We start from the raw sequence: 27,334 nt of genomic DNA, 5'->3' as shown, positions 1-27,334 counted from the left end.
TAAAACTGGGTTACTAAATTTATTAACAGTATTTATAATTTTAATTTAAATAAAATTAAAGTAATATCTGTTTATCAACAATATTTATAATAACAATAATTACAAATTATAATCACTAATTATATAGTTATTAAATTACTGTAATAATCAGTAATTATTAAAACCGGGTCAAAATAAATAGATAACAGTATTATAATCGGTAATGGCAGTAATTAAAAGGGGAGTATATAATCACTAATTATATATTTAATAAATATCGGTAATGGCATTAATTAAAAGGGGAGTATATAATCACTAATTATATATATAATAAATATCGATAATGGCAGTAACTAAAAGGGGAGTATATAATCACTAATTATATATTTAATAACAGTATTTATTAAATTACTGTAATAATCAGTAATTATAATCACTAATTACTGCCAGTTGGCTAAATGAGAAACCACCCCTTTCGTGTGTGTGTGTGTATATATATATATATATATATAAAAGATACCCATAACTGAAACAATTATAATAACAACTTAGAACTTCATTTTGATAAAATAATTTTAACAAAACTGAGAGTTGGATATTAAACTGTTGGTAAAATGAATTCAGATTGGTGCCCCACAAAATGGAGTCCGGATTTCCTGTTCACACAAAATCTGCCCATGTCAACCCACACAACATTGCAGCCACACAAGGAAAACATCTCATCCTCCTACATAGTGTTATTGCAGGGGGAGATGTTCCCAATTCATGAGGGTAGTGTGTTGTGAGTAGACATGGGCAGTAGATCCGGAGTCCACAGAACGCACCCCACATGCACATTTCAACGTGCATTGGAAACATCTCACGTACTTGTTATGGGCAGATGTTCTTGATATATGGTCGGGATGTGCTGTGGAGCACACCTGGGGCATGCTGTGGGGTGCCGATCTTGGCAGCCTCACACTTAGGCTGTGTTTGATTTGAAAGAAAAGACAAAGAAAGGAATAGGGAAACTTTATACAAGGTTTGTACAGGTGTCCCTTCCTTTCCCTACCTTTTTCCTTCAAACCAAACACAGCCTTAAGGACTTTTCTTTCTTTTTTTTTTTTTTTTCTTTTGTAAGCAAAAATAAACCAAAGAAAACTTCATTGATGTCAAAAAAGCAACCAACTAGCTTTGATGCTCAGCATTGCATAAATTTTGAGGTCTGATAAATACCAAAGACACGCAATTGTTCAGAAAGCTACTGCTCTGATTGTATGATACACGCTTATCCATTTAAATCTAAAAGCTTATTGAAGAACACAATAAAATGGGTCTTTCAGGCCATCAATTTAAGACCGTTTACCATACATATAACACCTTTTGCTTACCACCAATGACTAAACTACTCTGATGATGGAGAGAGAGAGAGAGAGAGAGAGAGAGAGAGAGAGAGTGAGAGAGATCACCTATAGAATCTGCCGTCAACCTTCAACCACAACTTGTTCATAGAAATTGATTAGTTTCTTTGTTACAAGGGTGTTCAGATCCTTCAGAGAAAGAATATACAGAAACCACATACAAGTTATAGCACCAGTCTGTAAATAAGCATGTATAATCACCTGTCTTTAGATTTATGTACAAATAACCATACTTTTGCACTTAAAGGTGGGTAGCCACTCTATCAGTGTTCCAGCTTCCTACCACATATACAGTAAAATTGTACATAGGCCTTGAAATAGCAAACTTGTTCACTGGATCAATTCTCTGAGCGCCTCAGCAAATTTGCAAACCAGGACCCGAGGAAATACTGGACTACCTAGCAGTCGTAGCAACTCCTTCCCTGAAAAGCATATTTGCCACTGAAGAAGGAATCCATGCAGTGTTGCCCCCTGTCTGGCCATCCACATGTTGGCCATCACCTTGTATCGTAGTCCCCCGACCCTTCTTCCCCCTGCCTCTCCCCAAGCTCTTGCCAACAAAGAAGCCTAGTTTCATGGCTGTGAACAGACCCAGTGCAATTACAAGTGGCCTAACAGCCCAGTGAAAGTCCTCAAGGTGTTGATACTTCTTTACCACCCCAGGACTTGTTTCGAAAGACACCACTTCCACCTGTGCTGGGTCTGCTAAGAAGCTGTTGCACGAATTGTTGACCACCAGTCTGCCTGGAAAGCCAACTACAAGGCATCCATTTGGTAGAACCCGTGAAATCCTCCCAGTGGCCCATTTCCCTCCCCTTTTGCGAGGCCACTCAAACCTGGGGCTGAACACACTTGCCTTGAGCCTCACAAATTGTCCCACGCAGTATGATTCAGCCATCTGGAGCTCTGAAAACCTTCCCTTCAAAAGAGTTTCTAGTCCAATAAAGCCAACTGCTACACTGCCATCTCGCTGGATGGAGTGAAGAATGCCCACAGGTGAGTGCTTCCTGTCTTCCTCCTTCACCCTTACCCAGTCCCCTGCTGCCAAGCCAGAGGTGACCCGCTCCACTGTTGATGTGTGAACTCTCAGAGGATCATGGATTCCATGCACTCTCACCAAAATGAATCCATCTTTGTCAGTATCGCTTTCCAAACCAACTACTGTTCCTTCTGGAATATGCATGCTTTCGTGTTTGCATGAGTTTGAGGACTTCCTGGAACGCACTGTATCACCTACTTGGAGATGATCCTTTGAGAGGAACCACTCAGTCCAACCATTAACAACTGTTTTATCTGTCAGTGTCCTGTTTCCAAGACCAATCCAGCTGCCGTCGGTGTAGACTGCACTCTGAGAACTGCAGATTTGATCACAAGTTACTATGTAAAATAAATACACGCATAATGGATGAAATATTACTAACAGTGGGCCTGCAATGAGTGGGTTCTACTTGTGTGTGCCGGGCAAGCACAGGTAGGGGACTTTGCATGTATGTCCAGCAACATTCCTAACTTCTAATATATCAGTTAGGAATATACAGTAAAATGAAAAGCGAACAGGAGAAGAAGGGAGCCTAAAGAAGAAAAAATAACAAAGTTGGTGAAAATAAAGTATCAAATATGACGATAACTTCCATGAGAAGATGGTCTGATTGAAATACGTGAAGCAGGAGGGTGTTTAAAAAAATTGGGGGCCTCTATTCTCAATGCTAAAACTAGGAATACTATAGGACCATAATATGTGAACATTTATAGCACCCTAAATGTTTCTGTTACTTGAATATTTTAAATTATAGCCCTCAGACTAAAGAGCTTCTTCGTAAGCCGCATGGCTATCTCTCCTTTCAGGAAAAAGTATCTATTCTCATAGCACTTTTATTGTACAGAGGTAGTTACCTCCACTTTCAAAGGCCTTGAATACAACTTGTAATGCTGGAACTTAGTAATTTAATGAATTGAATACTGATTACTGATCAAAAACAAAAAATAAAAAATAAAAAAGAAAAAACTTCTAACTTGAGAAGAACATGAAGGAAATAACAGAATATCAAAAAAAAAAGGAGTGCCCACTGTTAAAAGGGATTAAATCAAGATGAAGAAGAATCATTTCCCCCCAATGTGCATGCACAAAAATAAACATGTAACTGAAGAGAAACTCCAGAATAAGATGCAGATTTTTGTCAAGGTTAACCAATTAAATGAAAATCAAGACATCACAATTAGCAACAAATGGAGCTTGTAGATGTAGTGAAGAAGACAAGAAGGAAAGACTATATGAAGCAACAAAGAAATGGAAGTTATAGAATCTGAAATGCCTGTTCTCCTTAGGTGGCCTATCAACACACTCATCATCATCATCCAAGCCTTGTCCCAACTATATGGGGTCAGCTACATGAAGACTACCAGCACACTGACTATGTCACACACATCATACCAAGTGAATCCATTGTCTAGAACCCAACCCCTGAGATTGAACCACTTTTACCTCCAGGTCAATGGATCAGTGGTTCCACCATCTGGGCCAATAGATCAACCCATGATCTCATAAAACAATGTAAGAATTAAAAGAGATAAAGTATCATATAAAGTAACCAACCCCATACAGTTGGGAAAACGCTTAGATGATTATCATCATTATAAAAGCGGACCCACTAAATGGGTCAACGATTCAGGTTTCCACGTCAATGGTTCATTGACCAAGCAGGTTATAGGTTGAACCAAACCAGAATTGTCATCAGGTAGCATGTTAACCTGTCAGATCTTCTGGGTTAACAGTGGATTGAAAACATTTTTTGATGAATAGTGGATTGAAAACATTGATTGAATCCATTTTTCCTTTCCCCTAGTACTTATCCTATTCAAGATCTGATTAACAACTTCTGTCCATTACCTTCCCTCTTTCAAAAAGGAACCTACTACTGAGTGTTTAACATGACTATTACCGGGACGTAGGTAGCGTAGACTCAAAACTGGAAAACCTTTAGCATATTTCATGTGGTGTCAATATCAGGGTGTCTTTCCTTAAAATATAAATTTACCATGAATCATTTATAATATAGAATGACAAAATTAAAAGCTACCTTTTAAATGCATGTAAAATGTCTGACATCAAAGGCCGACTTCGAAAGTCATACTCAAAGCAACCACTAATAACATTCTCAACTGCAGGAGGCAAACCAGTAGGAATATGCGGTTTCTCTTGCTTTGTTACAACTAAGTGATAAATCTCATCTATTGATCTCCCAAACCAGGGTTGAGTCCCAGTTAACATCTCCAGAATGCTGCATCCAAACCCCCATGAATCGGCTTCAAAGGATATTGGGCCTCTTACTTCTGGTTGCCATTGCTCAGGAGCCATATAATTTGGAGTTCCAAATCTGAGAACCATATCTGAACTGGGTAATGGAATTCCAAGAAGTAGAAAAGGAATCCCAAAATCTCCCAAAACAGCTTGGTCATGCTCATTAAGGAGGAAATTGCAAGGCTTTAGGTTCAAAACCAGGATTCCCTTCGAGTGCAGTTCCATAATTCCCTGAGCCAATTCAATCCCATACCTGTGGACATTAGCATAATTTGAGGACTGTATACCTGGCCTTCCATAAGTAACAATTTTATATGTTGGAATTTGGAAGTCCAGAAAAAGAATTGGAAAAGAAAAAGACCATCTCCTCCATGTATCTCAGAGTCCAATTCACTACATCACCTCAAAACATCAGGCAAAGGAAGCTTGTTTCCTTTTAGACGAGCCATTTTATCTCCAACTGATCCCTCATAGAACTTAATAGCAATGCAAATCTGTCAAGATATTATAAACAAAGCAATCATGTAATTCTATCAGCAAGTAGGCCCACGAAAATTACCATTTTTTTTATGAATGAAAATTACCAATTTAAAAGAAAACACTTACTCTTCCACTTTTAATAGAGATACCATGAAGCCAACAAACACCCTTTAATGCTTGGCACCTAAAAAACAAATCTTCAAACTTATTCAAAAATTCCTGCATGTGATCCTCCTTGATTGGATGCAACATCTTGACAGCCACTTCATGATACTCGTCATAGTCTTCAGTGGACTGGTGATGAGTTGCTAACCAAACATCACCAAAGGGTCCTCGCCCGATCCTGTGCTTTAGTTTCAATGCTGCAGGGTCAATCAATGGGCTAATCTGATTTGGTGTAGCTACAACAGTTCTGACTTGTTCAGTGTCTTCCTCAAGAAGCTCATACTCAAAAGAGACAGCTGGTTTAGTGGTACCAATTTGTCCAGCCATTTTTCCTACTGGAATAGCATAACAAACAATGTAACTAATCTGAATATCGCTAACAAAGCTTCAGGAAATATCATGAGGCACCAAGAAAAAAACTAACTTTGAATGTTGTTCACTCTCATTTATTTGGGAGAAACAATAAACCTTGGAATTGAATTTGAAAAAACTAAACGAATACTTTTTAGCTTTTCTTATCTGGAGAATTTACTGATCAAAGCAGAAACCAGAGAAAATGTCTGATTTCCTATAAGTGTTTATCAACACAGAGGTTGCTAATACTAATTTTGCCTCTTCAGAACCACTTATCCAGTTTTGGGTCATATTTTGATCAATTTGGCAGTGCAGGCACCCAAAAACTTTCTATAGAGAAGAGAAGCTACCTCAAATCACGAAGTTACAACAATCAATGCTCCTTTAGAATTAAATATCCTAGCTTTAGATAGAACAAATTCCAGTATATGAAACTTTAACTCTATAACTCTCTGGGTCATCTCGTTGCAACATCATCTCGGTCTCACAGCGAGTGGAGCTCAACATCTAGAGATTTATCTACCATAATTACCAAGCAGCAAGCAGTTCGTTTTTGGTGATCGATTATTTCATTCTCTACGGTAGAAAATTTCAATCCTTAATCTACCCCCAATACTAAGAACTGTGAAGAAAAGGTAGAAACAGTAGGTACCAAAATATGAAAATAAAACTAAAACAGTAGATACCATAATAAATTAAGCATGAAGCAGATTAAAAAAAACGAATTTTAGATTGGAAGAAGTAGTAACACTCACCGATTCAGAGATAGGTTCTGAAACTCTGCTTCAATTATAATCAGAGATGTCGACGAATTCAAGTTGAAATATAGAGACTACTTTTCTACGGATTCATCTGCCTTAAACCTGCCAGAACAAATGGTTCAGCAAACAATAGATTAACCCAAAACAAGAAAAACCAAAAAAAGAACTGGAAGAAGAAGAAGAAGAAGACCCTTCAGAACGATTCACGGTTAAGAATCTGAAAGAGAAAGGAAAGATATCAGAAGTACAGACCACTGCTATATACAGAAAAAGAAAAACCGAAAATGTTAAATAATTTGCTTTTATATTAAAATAGAAATAAATGCTTTTTATTCTATTATTATTATATAATTATTTGGTGAAATATCATATCATCTGGTACTACCGTTCTTATACTATTATTATTGGGTCATCAAATCTAGACCGTCCAATCAACTCATTGACCAAGTGTGCCTCGGTGGTCCATTTTGTCCATATCTTGTTGACATTTTAGTTTATAAATCCGGCCGTTGAAAACGGATAAGATTTGGTTGCTTAGAGTGTTGGACAAGAACATGAAACCACCCATTTAAATAGTCGCGCGGTACACAAATAGTGATTTGCTGTCCATTTGCTTACACGTAACCCAAGCTTTCATGGGAAGGCGTGCAAGTTGTTCGCAGTAAACACGTGGCAATTCTTTAGACACACACGTACTCCCTCCATGGGAAATTGGGAAGGCGTTGCTTTTACGATTTACGAAGCTTAGGAAGTTAGGATTCAAGTTACCGGCTGGCTTGTTCCGTTGAGACTTTGAGAGCAGTTTCTTTCCTGGAAGGCAGAGCTACAGAGAGTCGGAGACTAGAACAAGACTCGTAGGTCTGGGGCCCAATACTTTGCCAAGCGTTGATGATGAGTGGATCAGCCGATCAGAACCAAACATTGGGGATGGGGCACGCTATTACCATATTTGAGGAAAAGTAGAAAGAAAAATCAGCGTGACAATGGACTGATCCGACCGATGGGTCCACGGTCCACTTCCACTATCTCTTTGGCGTTTTCTAACGAGTTCAAGTTGTATTGAAATTCTTTTCTAACGTATGACGTAATGTAAATTGAGGTCGCATCTCCCCAACAGAACGCGCCTCAAAAACGTCCCACATGCACATCTCAGCGTGCATTGAGAGCATTTTTCTTAGAAGATGTTGTCAATATACGGTTGGGATGTGCTGTAGGACGCTTATGGGAACAGGTCTCAGTCCTGAACCCCCGTAAGAGGTATGGTAAGAATCGTTCATCTTTCCAAAAAAAAGAACCGTTCATGGGTTTTTCAACACAGAGGTTCTGTAGGGCCCAGGCCCGGCCCGGAAATTTGTGGGCCTAAGGCCTGAACGCAAAATCCAAGACTAAGCCCGTATATTTGTAGGCTGGGCTGTGTTGAGCATGCGAGTCAGCTAGAAAATGATCATCCCTAAGCACTAGAGGTTTAATGTTGGCCGATTTGGGACTGACCAAAGGTCTAAGCATTCAAAGCATAGGATGGTGGGCAGACTCATCTTTAGGGTGCATTTGTATTGTAAATACAAATATGTTCGATAAATATGTAGGTTCATGAAAAATGCAATCTTGGTTTAGCTTTACACTGAAGTTAAAAGGGCTTTTGGTTTTGATGAGTAAAACACAAATTATATTGTAGCCTCATTCGTTTTTCGCAACGTTTTTAAAATTGGACCGGACTGGACGATTGGACCAGAAAAAACGGGAAGCAGTCACTTAACCAGTTATGCTTTACCTTAGAACTGTCTTTTGACCAAAAACCATTGATTTGGTCAGTAAATCAAGGACTCAGGTGGTCAAACCGTTCGAACCATCCAACGGTTTTTGGTCATTTTTTATTATTTTTTTATTTTTTGCCAAAACAGGCCATTTGTTCGGTTTGAACAGTTGGACCATTCAACCCAGGAACCAGGACCCCTGAACAGTTTGTTGTCCAATTCGTTTTTAAAACCTTGGTTTTCCAAGAAATAGGGAAGGATAAATTGGTAGGTCTCACACAAAAGAAATAAATCTGCATACATTTTTCGGTATTAGTAAGTTCTGTTGAAAAGAACATTTCCCAAGTGACTCATTTACCTGGGGAAGTAATATTCTCCTCAAACTTGGATAAATTACTTGTCCATATGCATGCTAAAAATTGCTAATAGGTGATGAAAGGATATTATCCCTTCTAATGTCAATTTTTGAAATAAATCAGTCACTGTACAACAGTAAATGCTTTTATCTGAATAAGTGTTTCATAATAAACACTTGTCCGAACAAATGCATTTACCCAAACACAAATGCAACCTAAGTGCAGAATTGTATCATTTTGAATGCAAATATTTATTAGAAGTTGTGATAACTGTTATTTTTTAATACACAAATGCTTCTTTTCGAATGTTAGCACAATTGAACTTAGTAATTTTGTATATATATTACACTGCAAACAAATGCAATCTTAAATTTAAATTAAAATGTTCAATTTATTTACAATGCAAATTCAGCACAAATACAAATTTGAACTTAGTAATAATTCAAATTATATCCTCTATCTTCGCAAATCAAGATCCGTGAAACTGAAAATTCCATAAAAAAATCAAGATCCATTCCTACTAGGCTATATTCCCTAATAAGTTCAACCTAGGCCAGCCCATCATCATCTCTAATTCATCCATTCAAATGATGTGATAAATGATAATAGCTCGTTTAATCCATTGATGGTAATAAATAACTTACAAGGGTAAAATATAGGGATGTTCATAAAAAATCGAAAAACCGAACTGAATCAAGAAAATCGAATCACAAAATGCAATCAACTGAACCGATTGGTTCGGTTTTAGTTCGGAATTCTTAAAAAATTAAAGGACCAGTTTGGTTTTTGGTTAACTAAAAAAACCGGTAGTTAACTGAATCGACCAATATATATATTTATAAGTATATTTTATATATTTTTTAATATGTCATATATTTTCTATTTATTATATATAAATATATATACTTATATTATATTTATAATGATATATTTATAAATATATTATATATTATATTTTTTAAATATTTATAATATATTATATATAATTTATTATTTATAATATATATATATATATTTATGTAATATATATTATAAATATAAAAAGCTGAAAAATTGAAGAGCCAAACCAATCAAAAACCGAAACCGGCGGACTGATTAACCGGTGGTACTAATTCGATTTTGATTTGACAAAATTGAAAACCGGTACCACCGGTTCAGTTTATAAAAAAAGGTCCATGGTTCGGTTAACCGAACCGTGAACACCCCTAATAAAATATAAAACCTCCCCTGAAATTTTTTATTATCATAAAAAGCTATCCTTTAGTTTTATTTTTTATAAATATCTACCTGAATTTTTTGATTTAACAAAAACCTCTCTTCCATCACTAATCCAAACGGAAAATGTATAAATTTATAAAATTACCCCTAATTAATCATTAGGGCATCATTTTTTAATTTCCAAAATTGCCCTCATTCGAGCAACACCACTTTCACGAAAATTGCCTATGTGTATTGTATATATATATATATATATATATATATATATATATATATATATATATATATATATGTTCATCAATTCAAAATTTAACGAACTCTTGTTATTTAACATCCGTTCATTCAGGTGGACTCCAAAAGTAAATATTTTTGCTACCAAGTACCAACTAAAACCTCGGAACATGGTTTTACCAAAGCGACAGAGAATTGGACGCTAAATTTCTGTCCTTTTTATTTATCAAAAGGTAGAATGAGTATTTGGAAAAAAAAAAAAAATTGATGCTTCACTCTAGTATAGGTGTTTGTTAAAACGAAACCAAAAGAGACTTTTTATAAAATATAAAATAAATTATCAAATTTGATTATGTGACAAAATCAATTATGTTTTTAAAATAATGATAAAATAGTGAGCCGAATTTTTATTTGACCAAATTACCCCTTTATAAATCTGCAAAAGGGAGGGCGGAAGTCGCTATTCGTCGTCTTCCTCCTCCCGAAAACAAAAACAGTAACCAAGATGCTCTGATTATATTGTGCGGGTTGCTAGTAAATCCCAGAGTGGCTGTTGCCTCGATGGGTATTTTGATTCAAACCACTACCTCAATTTACATCATTCCGTCTTCTCTCAAGTGTCGGTAACAAACTGGTTCTTTCCGTCTCCACAAGGGAGGCGGAAGTTAACAGAAGCTAAAGGTGGGTATTATTTTGCTAGAATTTCTCTCGTTTAGCTAAAGATGGGCATTATTTGGATGATGGATAACAATAAACAGAAGCTACCACATGTGTGTAAAGTATTGGCACAGTAGCAGACCCCAGATAGGATTTTCAGTCAATTACTCATGGATAATGCGCTTCACAAGATCCGTTATTTGCATAAACACATCATTGTTTTCCCCTCTTTAACCTGTTTTGCCATCACATTCAGGAATTGGGATCTCCACTCATGTTCTGACCTGTGGCTGTGAGTGAAATCATCTTTGTTTTTGGGGAGGAGAAAGACGATGAACGGTAACGCCATCCTCCCTTTTGATTTGCAAATTTATAAAAGGGGCAATTTGGTCAATGAAAATGATTTTTTTACCTGTTCATTGTTTTTTTAATATATTTAAAAACATATACGAATTTGCAATTTCATGAAACTTCATTATTTTTTTTTTAAAAGCTCTAATTTAATGATTTAAGGGACCGTTTGGCAAGTATTTTTAGAAAGATTTTTTATAAATTTTAAAAGTCAAAAGACTAGGTGAGATTTTGCATCAAGATTTTAACAGCTTGAAGGTTGTTTGACTAAGGCCTGTCTTTTGCATGAAAATGAATTAAAAAAAATGTGAAAAGTTCTATTTAGAGATTCCAAAAAATAGTCTAAAGTGGGCTTTCCGTATTTTTTAGCAACTAGATCTTTTTCTAATCCAACAAGAAAAAACCAAAACACAAACTGCCAGGCTTCTAAAAAGCCGATGGCTCCTGTGAAAAGGCACACCAAACAAGGCCTTAACCTATTGATTTGACATCTAATTCAAATGGGACAAATCAAAGGAAGAATGACACTTCAGCTTAGGGTCTGAATTTTTAGGCTCAAAGTATAGTTGGAGTAGGTGCCTCATGTATAAAATGGGGGTATTTGATATTTTGAATTTTTATATTTCTATACTGGAATTCAGAAATCTACAATGAACCTATCCTTACATTTCCATAAATCCAACCGAAAAAGCCTAATGCAGATTTTTTATTCAGAAATCTACAACGAACAAGCCTAATGCAGATTTTTTATTCCTACTACAAAACTATAAACATTCAAAAGGTCCAAAAACCTTAATCTATGCATTCATATCCACCCATGAATTAACATCAATTCCGAATTGACACCTACCCCAAATCTACGGATGCTTTTGAAGGGGGTGTGGATAAATAAATTGGGGAATTAATAAATGAATTATGAGATGAAATGGACTAAAGGCCGATATTTATTTGTACAAAACTTTATTTGACACATATTTTAGTGCAAGAATATGGAACATTGCAGTCTAAAATTGTGAATTATGGCCCTCAATTTATTGATATAACCCCACCTTAACATAAAGTGGGACCAGAACAATGCATCAAAAGCCATGATTTCACAATTTTAATCCAGCGCTTCTCCATATGGAATAGCTGATTTATTCTTGATATTTTAAAAATGTTGTTGTATTAATTAATGGATTCCAAGATGGTACCATAAAAGCACAACATCTAAGATGCCGTAGCCAATCAGTTGTTACTTGTTACAGCTATATAGTGTAACGGCGGTGGGATAGGATAAATTTGGGTTATCGACCGGCATCATAAAAGTAGTAACTAATCACTTGGATTTTCATTTAAATTTGCATGAAATTTGATTGGTCAAAGCTTTTCTGGTATCATGTCTTTTGGCATTATAGTTTTTTCCTAATAAAAGAGGATGTTGGTTGAGGGAGGAATTTGAAATCTCCTATCATGCCGCATTTTATTATTCTTCTATTTCTCTTTCCGGTTGGTGAATATTTTGCATTTGTTTTTCCCTTAAATTTAAGATCAATTCTAGGTTTTTATTTAATAAATCACCTGAATCGATTTTCTATCATTCAAAAAGGTTGTATTTTATACCATTGCCACTTCTATTTACAATGTTTTCAGTTGGTCATTACAAATTTTAGAGAAATCGCCTTATCATATAACCATTCCCACTAAAAAAATATGAGCATCATATTGGATGTTGCCATTTATAGTAGAAACACCAAATTTGGTATTTCCTTAAAAAACAACAATGGTACCAAATGTTGTATTGATCAACCTAAAACTTGCAAGTAGAAATGACAATGGTACCAACTTAAATCATTTTGCACATAGAATAAAAATTTGTCCCATGTGACTGATGAGGTCGAAAAAATGAGGCTTCTATGCCTTTGTTTGGTTCAGTTTGTGTGGGTAGAACGATAAACCAAATCCCTATATTCGACAGTTCAAAGAGGGCTGTATTGGTGGAATTCGGATTTGCACCTCACACCATCCTTACACTACATTGCAGATATGTGTTGGGAACATTCCCCATGAATGACAAAATACATGTGGGGGAGATGTTTCCAATGTATAATTAAATGTGTTGTGAGGTTGGTGCGAGGAACTAATTGTGTTTCATATTGATGATTAGTTCAGATATGGTTTCAGTAGTTTATTATCATATCTTTTTATCATAGATTTACTAATTTATTGCACAATATTATCATATCGTGGTAGTGTTGCTACCACTTAAGCAGATGCAGCAATGCTAAATAACATTTATTGTTTGGTAAGGTGTTTCTTACCACCGTTTTTCCAGAAAACGGTTTTTTGTTGGATTCTTGTTTTGGAAGTTCCTTTTGTTTCTATCCTTATTGGGTTTTGCTTGTGAAGACCTATTGTCCCATATTGTTTAGGAAAAGAGTTGGACTGAGTATATTACTAGATTTGCTCTCTCTATGGGTCCGTGTGCACCACACATTATTGTGGTGCCTTGCACATTATTGTGGGAGATCTCTCTCTGAAAGGACACTTTTATGTACTGCCCATACAGGTGACTGAGAGCACTCTATAAATAGTGTTAATCAACCCGGTGGAACAAAACAAAACATCACACCACCACATTCCTCTTCATTATATGAGCATCTTCCATTGGTCATTTGCAAAGGTCTGATAAGTGAATGCACAATTACCAGAAACCTTGTAGGTTGTTTCATCTTGAAAACCAATTTGCAATTACCCGACTGCACCATTGAGGAAAAATATGGTTTTAAGGAGAGTAACTAAGTGGCATGATTCAACCCATTTTCATACTGCATTTCTCAACTTATCAGTACCGGTTTTGCAACATTGTTGCACTTCAGGTTCAAAAAGCACTGAACAATAAGTTCCATTCTCCCTTATAATTACTATTTTACAACATTTTTCAGCCAAAACATTTTCTTAATGTTTTCTTAAAAAATGACCAACCAAACAAGGGTTTCGACTGGTAAGGTCAAATGCTTATCTAGCACCAGTGTGGAATTAGTTTTGAAAAACGGCAATGGTGACAAACATCCCCTAAATAAAAATTTTAAAAACTCAAAATTTTCCTCATTAGTTAGAGATTTAGTACCCAAACCAAATTTGATCCAAGAACATACAAAATTTCAGGATAAAAGGACAAAGTTTGGGTCAATGGCTGCAATGTTTTGGGTTTGGGTGTTTATCAATTGATACCAGTCAATTACTCAAGGAGAATAACACCTAAAAATTGTAATTCCTCTCGAGGCACTTCTTTTTTTTAGTATAACTAATTGGAAAACTGATAAAAGAGTCCAACTACAATGCATTTATTGCATATTAAATCAAAATTCCAACCAATCACATTAAAGACATCAGTCGTCTATTTATTTTTCATTAGTTAACGTTTCACAAGGTGTACTTACCATTAAAGACTTTAACAATGTATCAGTATCAACGCTAAATATTCAACTGTGTCACTTTTCAAGATTTTTGCTTCATGATACAGTCGGTTCATGCATCATAAAATTTGCCTTGACAAAATTAGGATTCATAAAATCCAGAACAACAGAATTTAGTTGCTTTGGGCTAATTCCATTTCTACAGACTCAAATATAACCTGATTCTATTTTCTGTTTGAAGAGCAAGCTTTTTGAGAAAGCCTCTACTTTGCCTTCCGGTGTTGTCTAAATTCTTAGATGGAACCATATCTTTGATAAGGTTCTTTCATTTAGTCATTTATGTAATGACTCATATCAGCCCCAAATGGTAATTATGATATACAAATTTAGTATCTTCATAACAAAGGAGAAATGGCTACTTCCCCTGCATGACAAAGTGCCAATTGATCAAAATTTGCCAAATGGAAAGAACATGAAGTTGGGTTACTTTCACTAGGGTGACATAACAAACAATTGGAATGCTTTCTGACTGCCAAACTCTCTCCAATTGAAAGAAACCCTAGTAATTTGAAACTCTAACCTGAAGTTGAGACAGAGGTTAGAGAATTAACACCCTAGAGTGATATTTTTTTTTCATTGGTTCAATCTACTGATTATTGGCAATGGAATGGAAACTAGCTTTTTTTTTTCCATTTCTACATGGGTATAAAGAACTAAAAGTAGCTCCCTTACCCTAGAAACTGAGTGTTTTGAGTCAAGAATTTGTGGGCAATGAATATGACTATCGACTGACCATGCCAAGAGAAAGGTTTCATTCAGATCAACACAACACTAAATTGCAATTAAGAGGTTGACTAATAAACCTTATATTCATTAATACAAACATCATTTACCCTCCTTTCACTTGAAATGATGATGAGGGGAGAGAGAATATCAGGAGTTTCAATTTTTCTCCGATTGAATACACAGAAAACTATCTAACAAAACAAATATACCTATTTTCATTTCATCGTCAAAAAAAAGAACAAAAGAGATGAGTCAAAGGGAATTACATTAGATGGGGAGGACCTTCTTGACAATCTCATCACTGAGAGCGGCAATCTGAGAGTCCAGAGATTTGATGGTCTCTTCCTTCTGCTTCTCCAATTTGGCAAGAGCCTCAGCCAACTCTGCCTCCACCTTCTTCCTTCCCTCCGCCAGATTCTGCTCCACCTCAAGCGTCGTCTCCTTCTTCATCTGATTCAAGGCCGCCGATATCTCAGCCCTCGCTGCCTTCATGATAGCTGCAGCCTGCTCCTCCAGCTGCTTCACCTCTCCCGAGGTGTCCTTGACGCTGTTAAGCTTCTCCTTAATCGCTGCGTCCCTCTCGTCCATGAATTTCCCAAGCGGAGTGAAGTAGATCTTGTCGAGAGCAAACATGAGCAGCAAGAACTCAGCCATGATCGCCGGCAGTGTAAGGTTGAAGTCGAACAACGCCGCTTTCTCTATCTCCGCTGCGAAGGACGGCGGCGCCACGGCGAAGAAGGCTGCAGCAATCGCTGCCGTGGATTTGAGGGAAGAGGACAATGAGACAATCTGGCGATGCTGATGTTCTGAGATTTTGATCTTGGGGTGAGATAATTGGGAAAGTTGGAGTCTGGGTTTTGTTGTCGACGCAGTTGGGAAGGATGAGGCTGTGATTAGGGCTTTGGAGGAGGCCATGATCATGTTCGCCATGGCGATTATCTTCGCAGTAACGAATTTTCGATCTGCAACTCTCTTCTTCTGCTGTGGTTGTGTTTTTTTCTTTATTTTCAGGGGATTTTTGGCTGGGGTTTGTGTGGACTGAGAAATGGAGTGGGCCTAAAATCCTATCTCATTCTACGCCGCACAATTGATTGAAGATGAACTTCAGTTGAGCCATGGCCTCAGCAATTAGGACTAGGAGTGTTCACTCGTCCAAGCCTCGGGTTTTATCCGCATCCATGTTTGCCTTCTCGGGTAATCAATAAAGAAGGGGATCTTGTTGTACGGGTGGGTCCGGATAATCTTATTCGGATCAATTAGTAGATCGATTCGGGAATGTGGACCAGACAGACCCATCAAAGCATTCGGGCATTAACCATTTAAGATTCCTAATAAATTAATAAATTGTAGGGGTGGGCAAATGACCAGGTTCTAGGTAGGCTATCATGTGGAATCGAATGTAACTGAACCACAAAGGTTAATTAAAATTAATCTTAAAACTAATCTTGACAGAGTAGATTTTGATTTCAAAAAACTTGAACTAATCTTTACAATGTAGGTTCTAAGTTATGCTTTAAAATTAAACCAAACTGACCATCTCATCCTTGTGATAAACTATCACAATACAAATAATGCTTGGTTAGTGATGTAATTGTTTTCAGCCACGTACCAATGTTTTGTGATGTAAAATTTTTTGGTTTAGTACCTCGTTATTTGACCCGGTGGTGGCGTGCCTTAGTGATGAGCTACTTGGTGGTGAACTGCCTATTGGCGAACTGCTCGGTGGAGAACTGCTTGGGGGCGAACTGCCTGGTGGTGAAATGCCCGGTGGTGAACTGCCCGGTGGTGAACCGTCTGGTGGTGAACTACCTGGTGGCGAGCTCCCTGGTGGCGAACTGCCTAGTGGCAAACTGCCTGGTGGCGAACTGCTTGGTGGCGAGCTGCCTGGTGGCGAACTGCTTGGTGGCGAACTGCCTGGTGGTGAACTGCCTGGTGGCGAACTGCCTAGTGGCGAACTGCCTGGTGGCGAACTGCTTGGTGGCGAACTGCCTGGAGGCGAACTGCCCGGTGGTGAGCTGCTTGGTGGCGAACTGCCTGAGGCGAACTGCCCAATGGTGAGCTGCTCGGTGGTGAACTACCTGGTGGCGAACTGCTTCGTGGCGAACTGCCTGGTGGCAAATTGCCTGGTGGTGAACTGCTTGGTGGCGAATTGCCTAGTGGCGAACTGCCTAGTAGCGAACTGCCTACTAGGCGGCCGGTGACTTAGATAATGCTGGAGCTCCCTGGTGCGGCGCAATCCGACTACCCTCAGCATGAGGTGGTCTTCTTTCCTTTGTAGGCAGCGGGAGTTGAGGGACCTGCGAGAACTTCATCTTTTCCTCCTCTTTGTAGGTGGCGGGAGCTAGGGGGACCTACGAGAACTCCATCTTTTCCTCCCCTTTGTAGGTGGCGAAAGCTTAGGGACCTCCGAGAACTCCATCTTTTCCTCCTCTTCGTAGGCGGTGGGAGCTGAAGGACCTGCGAGAACTGAATCAGAGGTCCCGGGGGTATTTTCCCGGTGGGGGCTCTCCGACACTTAAGTTAGCACTCTTATTATAGAGAGCTTTGAAGATAATATGAGAGAGCTAGAGAGCAGGGTTACTTCCCTTTTTCCCTCCTCTTCCCCTTTGGGGGGTGAGGTCTTTATATACCGGAGTCCTCGCGGGTTAGGTGGGTGAAAAGCCTCCAAATGGTAAGACTCGTCGCATCCTATCAGAATCGGGGTACGGTGGTGAACTCCTCGAGGTCGTTAGGCTGGCGCTTGTGTCAGGCGGCCAGGTTGGCGCCTGGGCCGGGTTGTTAGGGGGGCGCCTGCGTCAGTCGGTGGGTCAGTGTCTAGGCCAGGTCGTCAGGTCGGCGCCTGTGTCAGTCAGCGGGTCAGTGTCTAGACCAGGTCGTCAAGCTAGCTCCTGTGTCAGTCGGCGGGTCAGTGTCTAGGCCAGGTTTGTCGATGGGCACCTTATGGGCGGCTTAGCCGGATCATGCGCTAGGCTGGTCCAGGTCGGCCAGGTCGCGCAGGCCGCACGCCGCACGCTAGGCCGCGCGCGCGCCGTGCTGGTCGCGCGTGCCGCGCGCAGTTTGCATAGGTTGCGCAGGCGCGCGTCAGGCCGCACGCAGGTCGCGCCAAGCCGGCCAGACTAGTGCCCGGGTGGGTCACCAACTTCGTAAGTTTGTTGGCTGGGTGTTTTCATAGTTGTCACGATGTGCCACGTGTCACAATTTCACTAGAGGGCCAAATCTGCCCTCATCAATAGCCCCCCACTCCCGAGCTGATAGTAACTTAGCGAAGGGAGTAGATTTCTTTTGGCCCGTAAGTCGATGAGCTAGTAAGTGCTGATCCAATTACTAGTGTGGCCCGTAGGCTTTGGGAGCGACTCGTAGTTTACTCTTCTTTGACTTTTGCCCGTGCCAGAGAGGCGACCGGGTCTTTAGTAGTAATGTGGCCCGTAGGCTTTGGGAGTGACTAGTGGTCTACTCTTTTCTAACTTTGCCCGTGCCAGAGAGGCGACCGGGTCTTAAGTAGTAATGTGGCCCGTAGGCTTTGGAAGTGACCAGTGGTCTACTCTTTTCTAAATTTGCCCGTGCCAGAGAGGCGGCCGGGTCTTAAGTAGTAATGTGGCCCGTAGGCTTTGGAGTGACTAGTGGTCTACTCTTTTTTTACTTTGCCCGTGCCGAAGAGGCAACCGGGTCTTAAATAGTAATGTGGCTCGTAGGCTTTGGAGTGACTAGTGGTCTACTCTTTTCTGACTTTGCCTGTGCCGGAGAGGCGACCGGGTCTTAAGTAGTAATGTGGCTTGTAGGCTTGGCCTGCATCAGCTTCTAATGCCAGTCACCTACTCCTTCAAGAAGCTACTAGGGGCTCGACCTTCGGGGGCAGCACTACTAACTTTAGGTTGCCAACTCACACGAGAGCCTTGGAAGGCTCGACCAGTAAGGGCACCTATGTAGTCAGTTGGCCGCCAACTCCCGCAGAAGCCACGAAGAGCTCATCTTTGTAGGGGGGACCTTGCGAAGAGGACTGATGTGGCATTATCTGAACTGAAAGTAAGGTTGGTAGAGCTACTTAGTTCGTTAGCTCCCTGCATAGTCTCTGAGTTCATAAAAAATGTAAACTATAAAGCGATAGCTTCAATTTCTAAAAAGTGAGGACTTAGTTTTGGCAAGATGAGAACTTAGCTTTTGTAGGATGAGAACTTAGCTTTTTGTAGCGTGTTCCCATAGACGGTGCCAATTGATGTAACCGTTTTTGGCCACGTACCAATGTTTTGTGATGTAAAATTTTTTGGTTAAGTACCTCGTTATTTGACCCGGTGGTGGCGTGCCTTAGTGATGAGCTACTTGGTGGTGAACTGCCTACTGGCGAACTGTTCGGTGGAGAACTGCCTGGTGGCGAACTGCCTGGTGGCGAACTGCCCGGTGGCAAATTGTCTGGTGGCGAACTGCCTGGTGGTGAACTGCTTGGTGGCGAACCGCCTGGTGGCGAACTGTTTGGTGGCGAACCGCCTGGTGGCGAACTGTTTGGTGGCGAACTGCCTGGAGGTGAACTGCCTGGTGGCGAACTGCTTGGTGGCAATCTGCCTGGAGGCGAACTGCCCGGTGGCGAGCTGCCCGATGGCGAGCTGCTCGATGGTGAACTGCCTGGTGGCGAGCTCCCTGGTGGTGAACTGCTTGGTGGCGAACTGCCTGGTGGCAAATTGCCTGGTGGTGAACTGCCTAGTGGCGAACTGCTTGGTGGCGAACTGCCTGGTAGCGAACTGCCTACTAGGCGGCCGGTGACTTATAGAATGCTGGAGCTCCCTGGTGCGGCGCAATCCGACTACCCTCAGCATGAGGTGGTCTTCTTTCCTTTGTAGGCAGTGGGAGCTGAGGGACCTGCGAGAACTTCATCTTTTCCTCCTCTTTGTAGGTGGCGGGAGTTGAGGGACCTGCGAGAACTCCATCTTTTCCTCCCCTTTGTAGGTGGCGGGAGCTGAGGGACCTCCGAGAACTCCATCTTTTCCTCCTCTTTGTAGGCAGCGGGAGCTGAAGGACCTGTGAGAGCTAAATCAGAGGTCCCGGGGGTATTTTCCCGGTGGGGGCTCTCCGACGCTTAAGTTAACACTCTTATTGTAGAGAGCTTTGAAGATAATATGAGAGAGCTAGAGAGCAGGGTTACTTCCCTTTTTTCCTCCTCTTCCCCTTTGGGGGTGAGGTCTTTATATATTGGAGTCCTCGCAGGTTTGGTGGGTGAAAAGCCTCCAAACGGTAATACTCGTCGCATCCTGTCAGAACCGGGGTACGGTGGTGAACTCCTCGAGGTCGTCAGGCTGGCGCTTGTGTCAGGCAGCCAGGTCGGCGCTTGTGTTAGTCGGCGGGTCAGTGTCTAGACCAGGTCGTCAAGCTAGCGCCTGTGTCAGTCAGCGGGTCAATGTCTAGGCCAGGTTTGTCGGTGGGCGCCTTATGGACGGCTTGGCTGGATCATGCGATAGGCTGGTCCAGGTCGGCCAGGTTGCGCAGGCCGCACGCCACACGCAGTTCGCGTAGGCCGCGCGCAGGTCGCATAGGCGTGCAGCGCCGCACGCAGGTCACGCCAGGCCGGCCAGACTGGTGCCCGGGTGGGTCACCAACTTCGTAAGTTTGTTGGCTGAGTATTTTCCTAATTGTCACGAGATGCCACGTATCACAATTTCACTGGAGGACCAAATCTGCCATCATCATCTAATAAATCCAATTGAATCGCAGTATAAAATCGCTTTAGTTCAGCATCTGCACTCTTACCAAATGCAACCGATGTGTCTATTGCGCCCAATATGCAAACTAAAAACAAAGCCCAGTGACCAAGGTCCCATCTATTGTGCCCAATATGCAAATGGAAAACAAAGCCCAATGATCAACGTACAATATATTGGTGATCAGGCTGCATATCGTATACATCAAGGTTCAAAATGTCGCACGGTATCTGCAAATATTGTAGGATACATATCAGTTTTTTAATCCATCAACGCTCAAAATGTGTCATGCGCACCACATCAGCAATTAAATGGAATCGGAAAAAAAGTTGCATTTGGCATTCTTATTTCTTAAAAAATGTTTTGTAATTGGAAAGAAAAGGTTTCTTGAAATGTCAAATTGGTGTTTCTTAAATCGCCTGCATGATCCTTGATACATTCAAATTTGAAAAAACTGACTAATTTTCTAAGATACCAACAAATTTGTCATTGTAAATATGTCGTAATATCAAGTCAAATTACTTTAAACATCAATCAGCCTACATCTCTTTTTTTTTTTTGTGTGTGTGTGTTTTTCAAAAAACAGGTGAAAAGAAATACTTGTGAATCGGGGGCCCACTTATGAAACAGAATGCTTGTAAAATGCACCGCTGCGTACACCATGCAATATGCCTACTGTGAAAACATCAGTCTATTGTTTATGTTTAAACATTAGAACCCCTCCTAACATGTCTATTGTGAAAACATCAGTCTGAAAAAAATGAAAAAAATAAAAAAAAGAGTTCCTGACCTTTTAGATCATGCAATATGCAAAAAATGCATATCATGCATGTCAATATTTTAAACTTTGATATACAATATGAAATGATTCTGCACAAAAAAATCTGAGAACATAGCATCCAGCTGCACATTGGGAACATCTCCCCCTGTACATGTATGTTAATTCACGAGGAGATGTTTCCAATGTGTGACTGGATACCCATGCCTTTATATTGCTCGCAATGTTTTTTCTTTCAAGAGATCCAGTCTCTTACTATGGAGGGGACCAATGATTCATCAACCTGGTATCACAACATTGAACTCTAATTTCAATGGAGAGTGATCAGCTTAATAGTGACTTGTTAGCTACTAGGTAGACTTGCCATTTCACAACAGCTGAAGTGACTGAAGTTAAAAACTCATTGCATTGTATTTTAACGAATAGGGACTTATTTGGGAGGGTTGAATCTTTGATTGAGCTGCTTTAAAGAAGCCACTTAAAGAACTTCAGCGGAAAGCCATATTTTTTAGACCAGATCTCCTGCAAGTAAAAACTCTGTGCATAGAGCATCCAAGCGTACATTGGGAATATCTCCCATACATGTATGTTAAATTCATGGGGAGATGTTTCCAATGTGCAGCTAGATGCTTGTGCTTTCAGAGTATGCAAAATTTTTGCTAGCAGGAGATCCCATTGTATATTTTCAACTTACTATATGAGTACGGGGATATTTTTTCTGTATCTTTGATTCTTACATGGGTACAAGGATTATTTGTTATAATTGGCATGATGTCTGCCCACCTGTCATAGCATATTTCTGTGGCTGATTATAATTTATGTGGAATCTGTCCATCTGCTTTACCAAGTTTCTTCTGTTCTCTCTTTCAATTGCAGCAAAACTGTAAAAGATAAGGTTCAGCAAAAAAGTATATCTTCAATAAAATGGACATAGCAAAACTCGTTTACAATCAGTTAAGCCTGATGCATTTCCAGATCATTTGCGCATCAGAACCTTTGTAGTTGAAAACATGGGAGTCAACCCAAGAACATCTCAATTTAGACCATAGAGCTGGCTTTGGAAGTCTTTGTTATTTATGTTCTATGAATTACCTACATGCATGTTAGGTGCCGAAAACCATTCCATTTCCATTGTCTTCCTCCAGTGATGGGTTACCTTCAAGGCTATGTTGCCTTTCATAGAAAAACTTACACATCCAATGCAAACCGTGAAGGGTGAGTTTTCCCTTGTATCCGTGTTCTCATCTGAAGCCACATTCTTGAATATGGAATACATCCTCTCAAAAACTGAGATAAATTGAATTCTGAATGTTTGATGAGTTCTCTCTCATCATCTTCAGGTTGATGGTAATTTTCATTCTTATCTTTATCTTTATCTTTCTCATCTTTATCGCCACAACTGTTATTATCATGACTATCATCATCTTCAGCAAGCTGTACAGTATCCTCAACAGTATCCGACCCTGATGACAACCTATAGAAAATCATTTTTAGTACCAATTTTACCAAGCATAAAGCATAATATGTAAAATGATTTGTAGAAGCTACACAGTCAGGATGGGTTAGTTGGGTTGAGGTTTTCAGGTTAGGTTGGGTTCAAGTTAGCCCAATTTCTTCGCTCCTTTATAGAAAATAAATTGTTCTCACTAAGCTTTTTCTTTTTAGGATTGACTGATTAAGATAAACTATATACATGGACAAAGTTATGGTGCTTTAGGAGTCCCATACTCTTTTTTTTTTATGCTTGGAGTCCCATACTTTATACCAAAAAATTATTGCCTCTAAAGTTAAAATTATTGGTACATATACACATAAACATGCACGGATGCATACATGCATATGTACATTACACATATTACACATTTATATAGACAAATATGAAGACATGTCAGTTTTGGGTTGGGCTAGGTTTCCCAAGGCCTCAACCCTAACCCAACTCATCTCAAAGTCAAGTCAGGCCATAGTTTTCAACCATAATCCTCACCCAACCCAACCTGATTTTTTCGGGTTGGGTTCAGGTTAAATGTTAACCCAGCCCAAGTTGAACCCCTGAAGGAGTATATCAGCAGCCAGAACCACCTAACCAACTAAAACCACAAAGAATCTAGCCTAAAAATCAGATTGCCCATCCTACACTTGGATTTTTATATTAGATCTTCACAAACATCACCATTTAACAATCCAAACAGATGCAAACAATTGCAGATTTTATAATGTCATCATGTTGATTTTTCAGGCCATTTATTTGAGCAAAAATGAATGAATCTAAAGCTAGTGGCAAAACCACCAAAGAGTTTATATATATAAGCTATTGGCACAGGGTCATGTGAGTATCAGCTTGCTCGAAACCAACTAAGCCCAACCATGGGTAGCCAGGCATGGTTTTAATTTTCAGAGCAGATCAATGAACAAGCTAGACCAGGACCAAAGAGATACTTGCATGGCCCATTAAGATTACACATATTCTCTAATTATTGATAATGATAGCATGCAACCACGAAAATAAAAAAGTTATATAGGGGGCCTTACATTCGGTTCCCTTTACGATGTTTAGATCGTCTCTTCCCTGACTCAAAGCTAAAAGAAAGTTGCCTAACAAAACAAAGCTGCATACGCCAAAACAATAAAGATTAGCAGAATAAAAAAACTTGGAAACATTAAACTTCTAGAAAACATATTCCAGTTCATCTCAAGCATTCAGAACCAAGTAAATAAAAAGGAGAGGAAACTAAAAAGAGATTACAACACAAAAAGGCCATAAAACAGAACCAGGACTATTTCCAAGTATATGAAACCAAAAAAAACTGAAAAAGAAAAGAATGTGAAAAATATATAACATTAATTAAGCCTAGTGGAGATTTAAACAAAAAACTGTATGACACATAAACACTTGCAATTCATCCATATAACAGCCAGAGAGTTCGCTTCTGATGGAACATAAAAGGGTCCCACACATTAAAAGCATCTAATGCCTTCACAGGGAAAATTTATTTTTAACCACCAAATAACAGCTAGAGGGTCTATTTCATAATTCATGAAGGTGTGTGGACAATATGTAAAAACCATGTATATGATTAAACATCAGATAAAGAACTTCCCCCTCATAAATAAGGGAATCCTCACCACTTGAATGGCTATTGTTACTCAAGAACAGTCGTTTCTTCTCTATCAATGTAAAACTCCATGAGTTCCAATAAACTGGAATAGATTTTCCTTTTTGTGCTGAAAATTAACTTGAAAAAAAAATACAGATTTAGTGGATTCAAGGAGATGGTATAACCTGATTCACAACTATGTCTGTTGGAAAATAGCGTTCTCTATTCCTACCCAATTGTAGATGCACCATACTTTGGTATCATGTAGCATCTACTTGGTACATTTTACAACTACAAGGAGAACCTTCTAAAGTCTATTAGCAGTTCAAGAATAAGACTTAAACTAGAAAGTGAAAAGAATTTGGCCACCATGTGATTGATGAAGAGAAAGAAGACCAAGCATAATAGCTTCTACTTGTGGACAAATTTGGGTCAGCTTCATTAACATACAATCAAAATAATCAATAATGATATAGTATTCCTTAGATCTCTATTTTCACAACCATGCATGATCAACAGGTACAATAATTCAAGCTTCCTATTTACCAATCAAGTGTTCATGTAGTATCATTTCACTGAAGTGTAATCTATACTCCTTATGAAGAGACATAAATAGATCTTTAAAATATTCACCCAGGTTATTATGTATAGCAGGGACCAGCATTGGGTGACCTTTTTACAGTTGAATATAAGCAAATGACTTTTTTTTTTACTTTTCAAAAAAAAGTCATTTTCTTATATTCAACTGTAAAAAGGCCATTACTCAATGCTGGTCCCTGCTATGCCTATATGGAGTCTTGGGAGGAGTGAATCAGATACAGACCTAACATCCAAGGATTCTTTTTGCATGAAATGGACACTCTCAGACTTTAAGCCACATTTGCATGCTTATCAGCCCATGATTTTACAATCACACCATCAAGTGCATGGATATGTTTATATAATACTAATTGTTTGCTAAAGTATTTAATAATCAAAGTAATATGATAATTATAAAATGAAAGACCGATGCAGGCCATGCTGCTTACATTCATAATAAATGAAATTTTCACCCCGACAAATCTTATGTTCATATTTTAATGTACAAATCTTATGTCCAAGCATTGTGTAGCCCCTTGTAGCAAATATATATAACACTGATGTCACCAACTCACCATACATCCAAAAAAAGAGTAAGAAGTACATTTGACCAGTGCACACCTGATCCCCATCCTTGATCCCAAAATTTCGGAGACGTGCTTTGTCATTAATTAGCTTCTGATCTTTAAAGCACAGGCAGAAATGGCTCCAGACATGTGCCCTGCATTTTTACAGATTTTAGCAAAAGTTTGCATAAAAGTAGTAAACTGCATAAATTCTCAAGGAAGAACAAGCTGGAAAAGCATCCACCAGGGCCATCACAAATTCAAAATTGGGTTCAGGGACTACATTATTAGCAAAACAATCAATGAATCACTTTCCTTTTAATTTCAATAAGAAAAATTAAATTAATCCCAACTCTAATTCAATGCTGAACCTATAATTATTTTTTCTCCCTTTCCTTCCTTTTCAAGGATTGTTTTATTCAACTCAGTCTGTAGATTGACAATGAGCATACCAAGATATGTTGTCTTCTCCCTCCTTGATCGACGTACTGAAGACATCCTCCACTGCCTGCTTAAGTTCCGCCACGGAACCCATTTTTGCAACTTGAACATCTGCTTAGCATTTAGAATCCAAACAAATTTAGCACCGAAGACCAAATAAAATGCGCATATACATTACGTTTCAAAGAAATGCAGAAGTGAAATTGCAGTTACCGAAGCATGAACCATCCAATTTGAGAATGGTGAGCCTAAGGGTCTGTTGTGGGAGCTTGTAATACTTAAAGCTCCGGAGAGGGAGGTCATCACTGTGGAGCCGCGAGAACGACCGCGTACCACATTCAGGCCTATCAACCGAAAGCCTAGGGCTTTCGTCCCATGCAATTTTTAACATCATATTCACGGAACCCGTCAATCCCTCCTTTTCCCCCTCAATCAAACGCCGACAACTCAGGCCTCCGAGATTTCTCTTCTTAACTCTGTATTTTATGAAAGGTTTTCCCGCGGTTTCTCAGAGACATTTACAGGGTCTGAACGAGATTCCTGAGAAGGAACGACACGCATCCCTTTTGGCGGGTTGAGGTTAGGGTTAGGGTTTGCATTTTTCTTTTCTTCTGGATTTGCTTAAAGGCTCTGTGTCGACGACGACGAAGAAGAAAGAGCGACGGGAAAGGTTTGATCTGAAGAGAAGGCGGAGTGATTGGGGCACATCTGGTTTTGATATATGGGGCGCATCCCTAGTCAAAAGACAAAAAGAACCAAAATTTGTTGCAACAGAAGTCAAAATACAGGGGTTTATTTTTCTTTTGAAACGTATACTAGGTGTACCTTATCAAAAAATGGGATGTGCCCAGATCATTCCCTTCATTTTATTATTTTTATGTGCTATTTTCCGTCGGTTGGTTTGGCTTCGAAAAGCGGGGACGGTTGTTAAGAATATGTCAACAGTCAAACCTGATAGTTCTCAGATGTGCATAGGCTGAATTTACCGTTTTTTCCTTTC

General features: G+C 39.4%; 3 protein-coding genes across 4 annotated transcripts; all 3 read right to left on the bottom strand.

Annotated features, from left to right (window-relative positions):
• Positions 1–1,437: 1,437 nt before the first annotated feature.
• LOC148869454 (Protein kinase superfamily protein) lies at positions 1,438–6,765 on the bottom strand. 2 transcript variants are annotated; one of them, XM_088973656.1, is made up of 6 exons: positions 6,628–6,765; positions 6,432–6,539; positions 5,284–5,657; positions 5,080–5,171; positions 4,457–4,930; positions 1,438–2,734 (listed from the first exon to the last, which is right to left on the bottom strand). In XM_088973656.1, the coding sequence occupies exons 3-6, from the start codon at positions 5,647–5,649 to the stop codon at positions 1,774–1,776; spliced, it is 1,893 nt and encodes a 630-aa protein (XP_088829782.1). In that variant the 5' UTR covers positions 5,650–5,657; positions 6,432–6,539; positions 6,628–6,765; the 3' UTR covers positions 1,438–1,773. The 2 variants fall into 2 exon arrangements, with proteins under 2 accessions (XP_088829782.1, XP_088829783.1); XM_088973657.1 differs by lacking the exon at positions 6,628–6,765 and having other exon boundaries at positions 6,432–6,593.
• An 8,473-nt stretch (positions 6,766–15,238) lies between these two features.
• PDE334 (ATPase, F0 complex, subunit B/B', bacterial/chloroplast) lies at positions 15,239–16,324 on the bottom strand. Its single transcript, XM_088968665.1, has one exon. The coding sequence runs from the start codon at positions 16,116–16,118 to the stop codon at positions 15,456–15,458; it is 663 nt and encodes a 220-aa protein (XP_088824791.1). The 5' UTR covers positions 16,119–16,324; the 3' UTR covers positions 15,239–15,455.
• Positions 16,325–22,549: 6,225 nt separating this feature from the next.
• On the bottom strand, positions 22,550–27,189 carry LOC148869452 (uncharacterized). The gene is made up of 5 exons (XM_088968664.1): positions 26,548–27,189; positions 26,346–26,445; positions 25,949–26,048; positions 24,183–24,259; positions 22,550–23,127 (listed from the first exon to the last, which is right to left on the bottom strand). Exons 1-5 carry the CDS (start codon positions 26,726–26,728, stop codon positions 22,842–22,844), a joined length of 744 nt encoding a protein of 247 aa, XP_088824790.1. The 5' UTR covers positions 26,729–27,189; the 3' UTR covers positions 22,550–22,841.
• Positions 27,190–27,334: the final 145 nt, after the last annotated feature.

Source organism: Nelumbo lutea, chromosome 2 (genome assembly GCF_056320005.1).
Source record: "Nelumbo lutea isolate HS-2025 chromosome 2, American lotus-T2T, whole genome shotgun sequence".
Taxonomy (NCBI): Eukaryota; Viridiplantae; Streptophyta; class Magnoliopsida; order Proteales; family Nelumbonaceae; genus Nelumbo; species Nelumbo lutea.
This window is presented reverse-complemented; position numbering and strand designations above follow the sequence as displayed.

Bases quoted from the DNA above. Each gene is read 5' to 3' on its own strand.
- LOC148869454 (XM_088973656.1), bottom strand. From the start codon at position 5,649: ATGGCTGGACAAATTGGTACCACTAAACCAGCTGTCTCTTTTGAGTAT. The intron at 5,172-5,283 runs GTAAGTGTTTTC...ATATCTTGACAG, and splicing joins TCTCTATTAAAAGTGGAAGA to ATTTGCATTGCTATTAAGTT. The intron at 2,735-4,456 runs GTAGCTTTTAAT...TCAAATCTGCAG, and splicing joins ATTTTACATGCATTTAAAAG to TTCTCAGAGTGCAGTCTACA.
- PDE334 (XM_088968665.1), bottom strand. From the start codon at position 16,118: ATGGCGAACATGATCATGGCCTCCTCCAAAGCCCTAATCACAGCCTCA.
- LOC148869452 (XM_088968664.1), bottom strand. From the start codon at position 26,728: ATGATGTTAAAAATTGCATGGGACGAAAGCCCTAGGCTTTCGGTTGAT. The intron at 26,446-26,547 runs GTAACTGCAATT...AATGCTAAGCAG, and splicing joins ATTGGATGGTTCATGCTTCG to ATGTTCAAGTTGCAAAAATG. The intron at 26,049-26,345 runs GTATGCTCATTG...GTAAAAATGCAG, and splicing joins GGAGAAGACAACATATCTTG to GGCACATGTCTGGAGCCATT.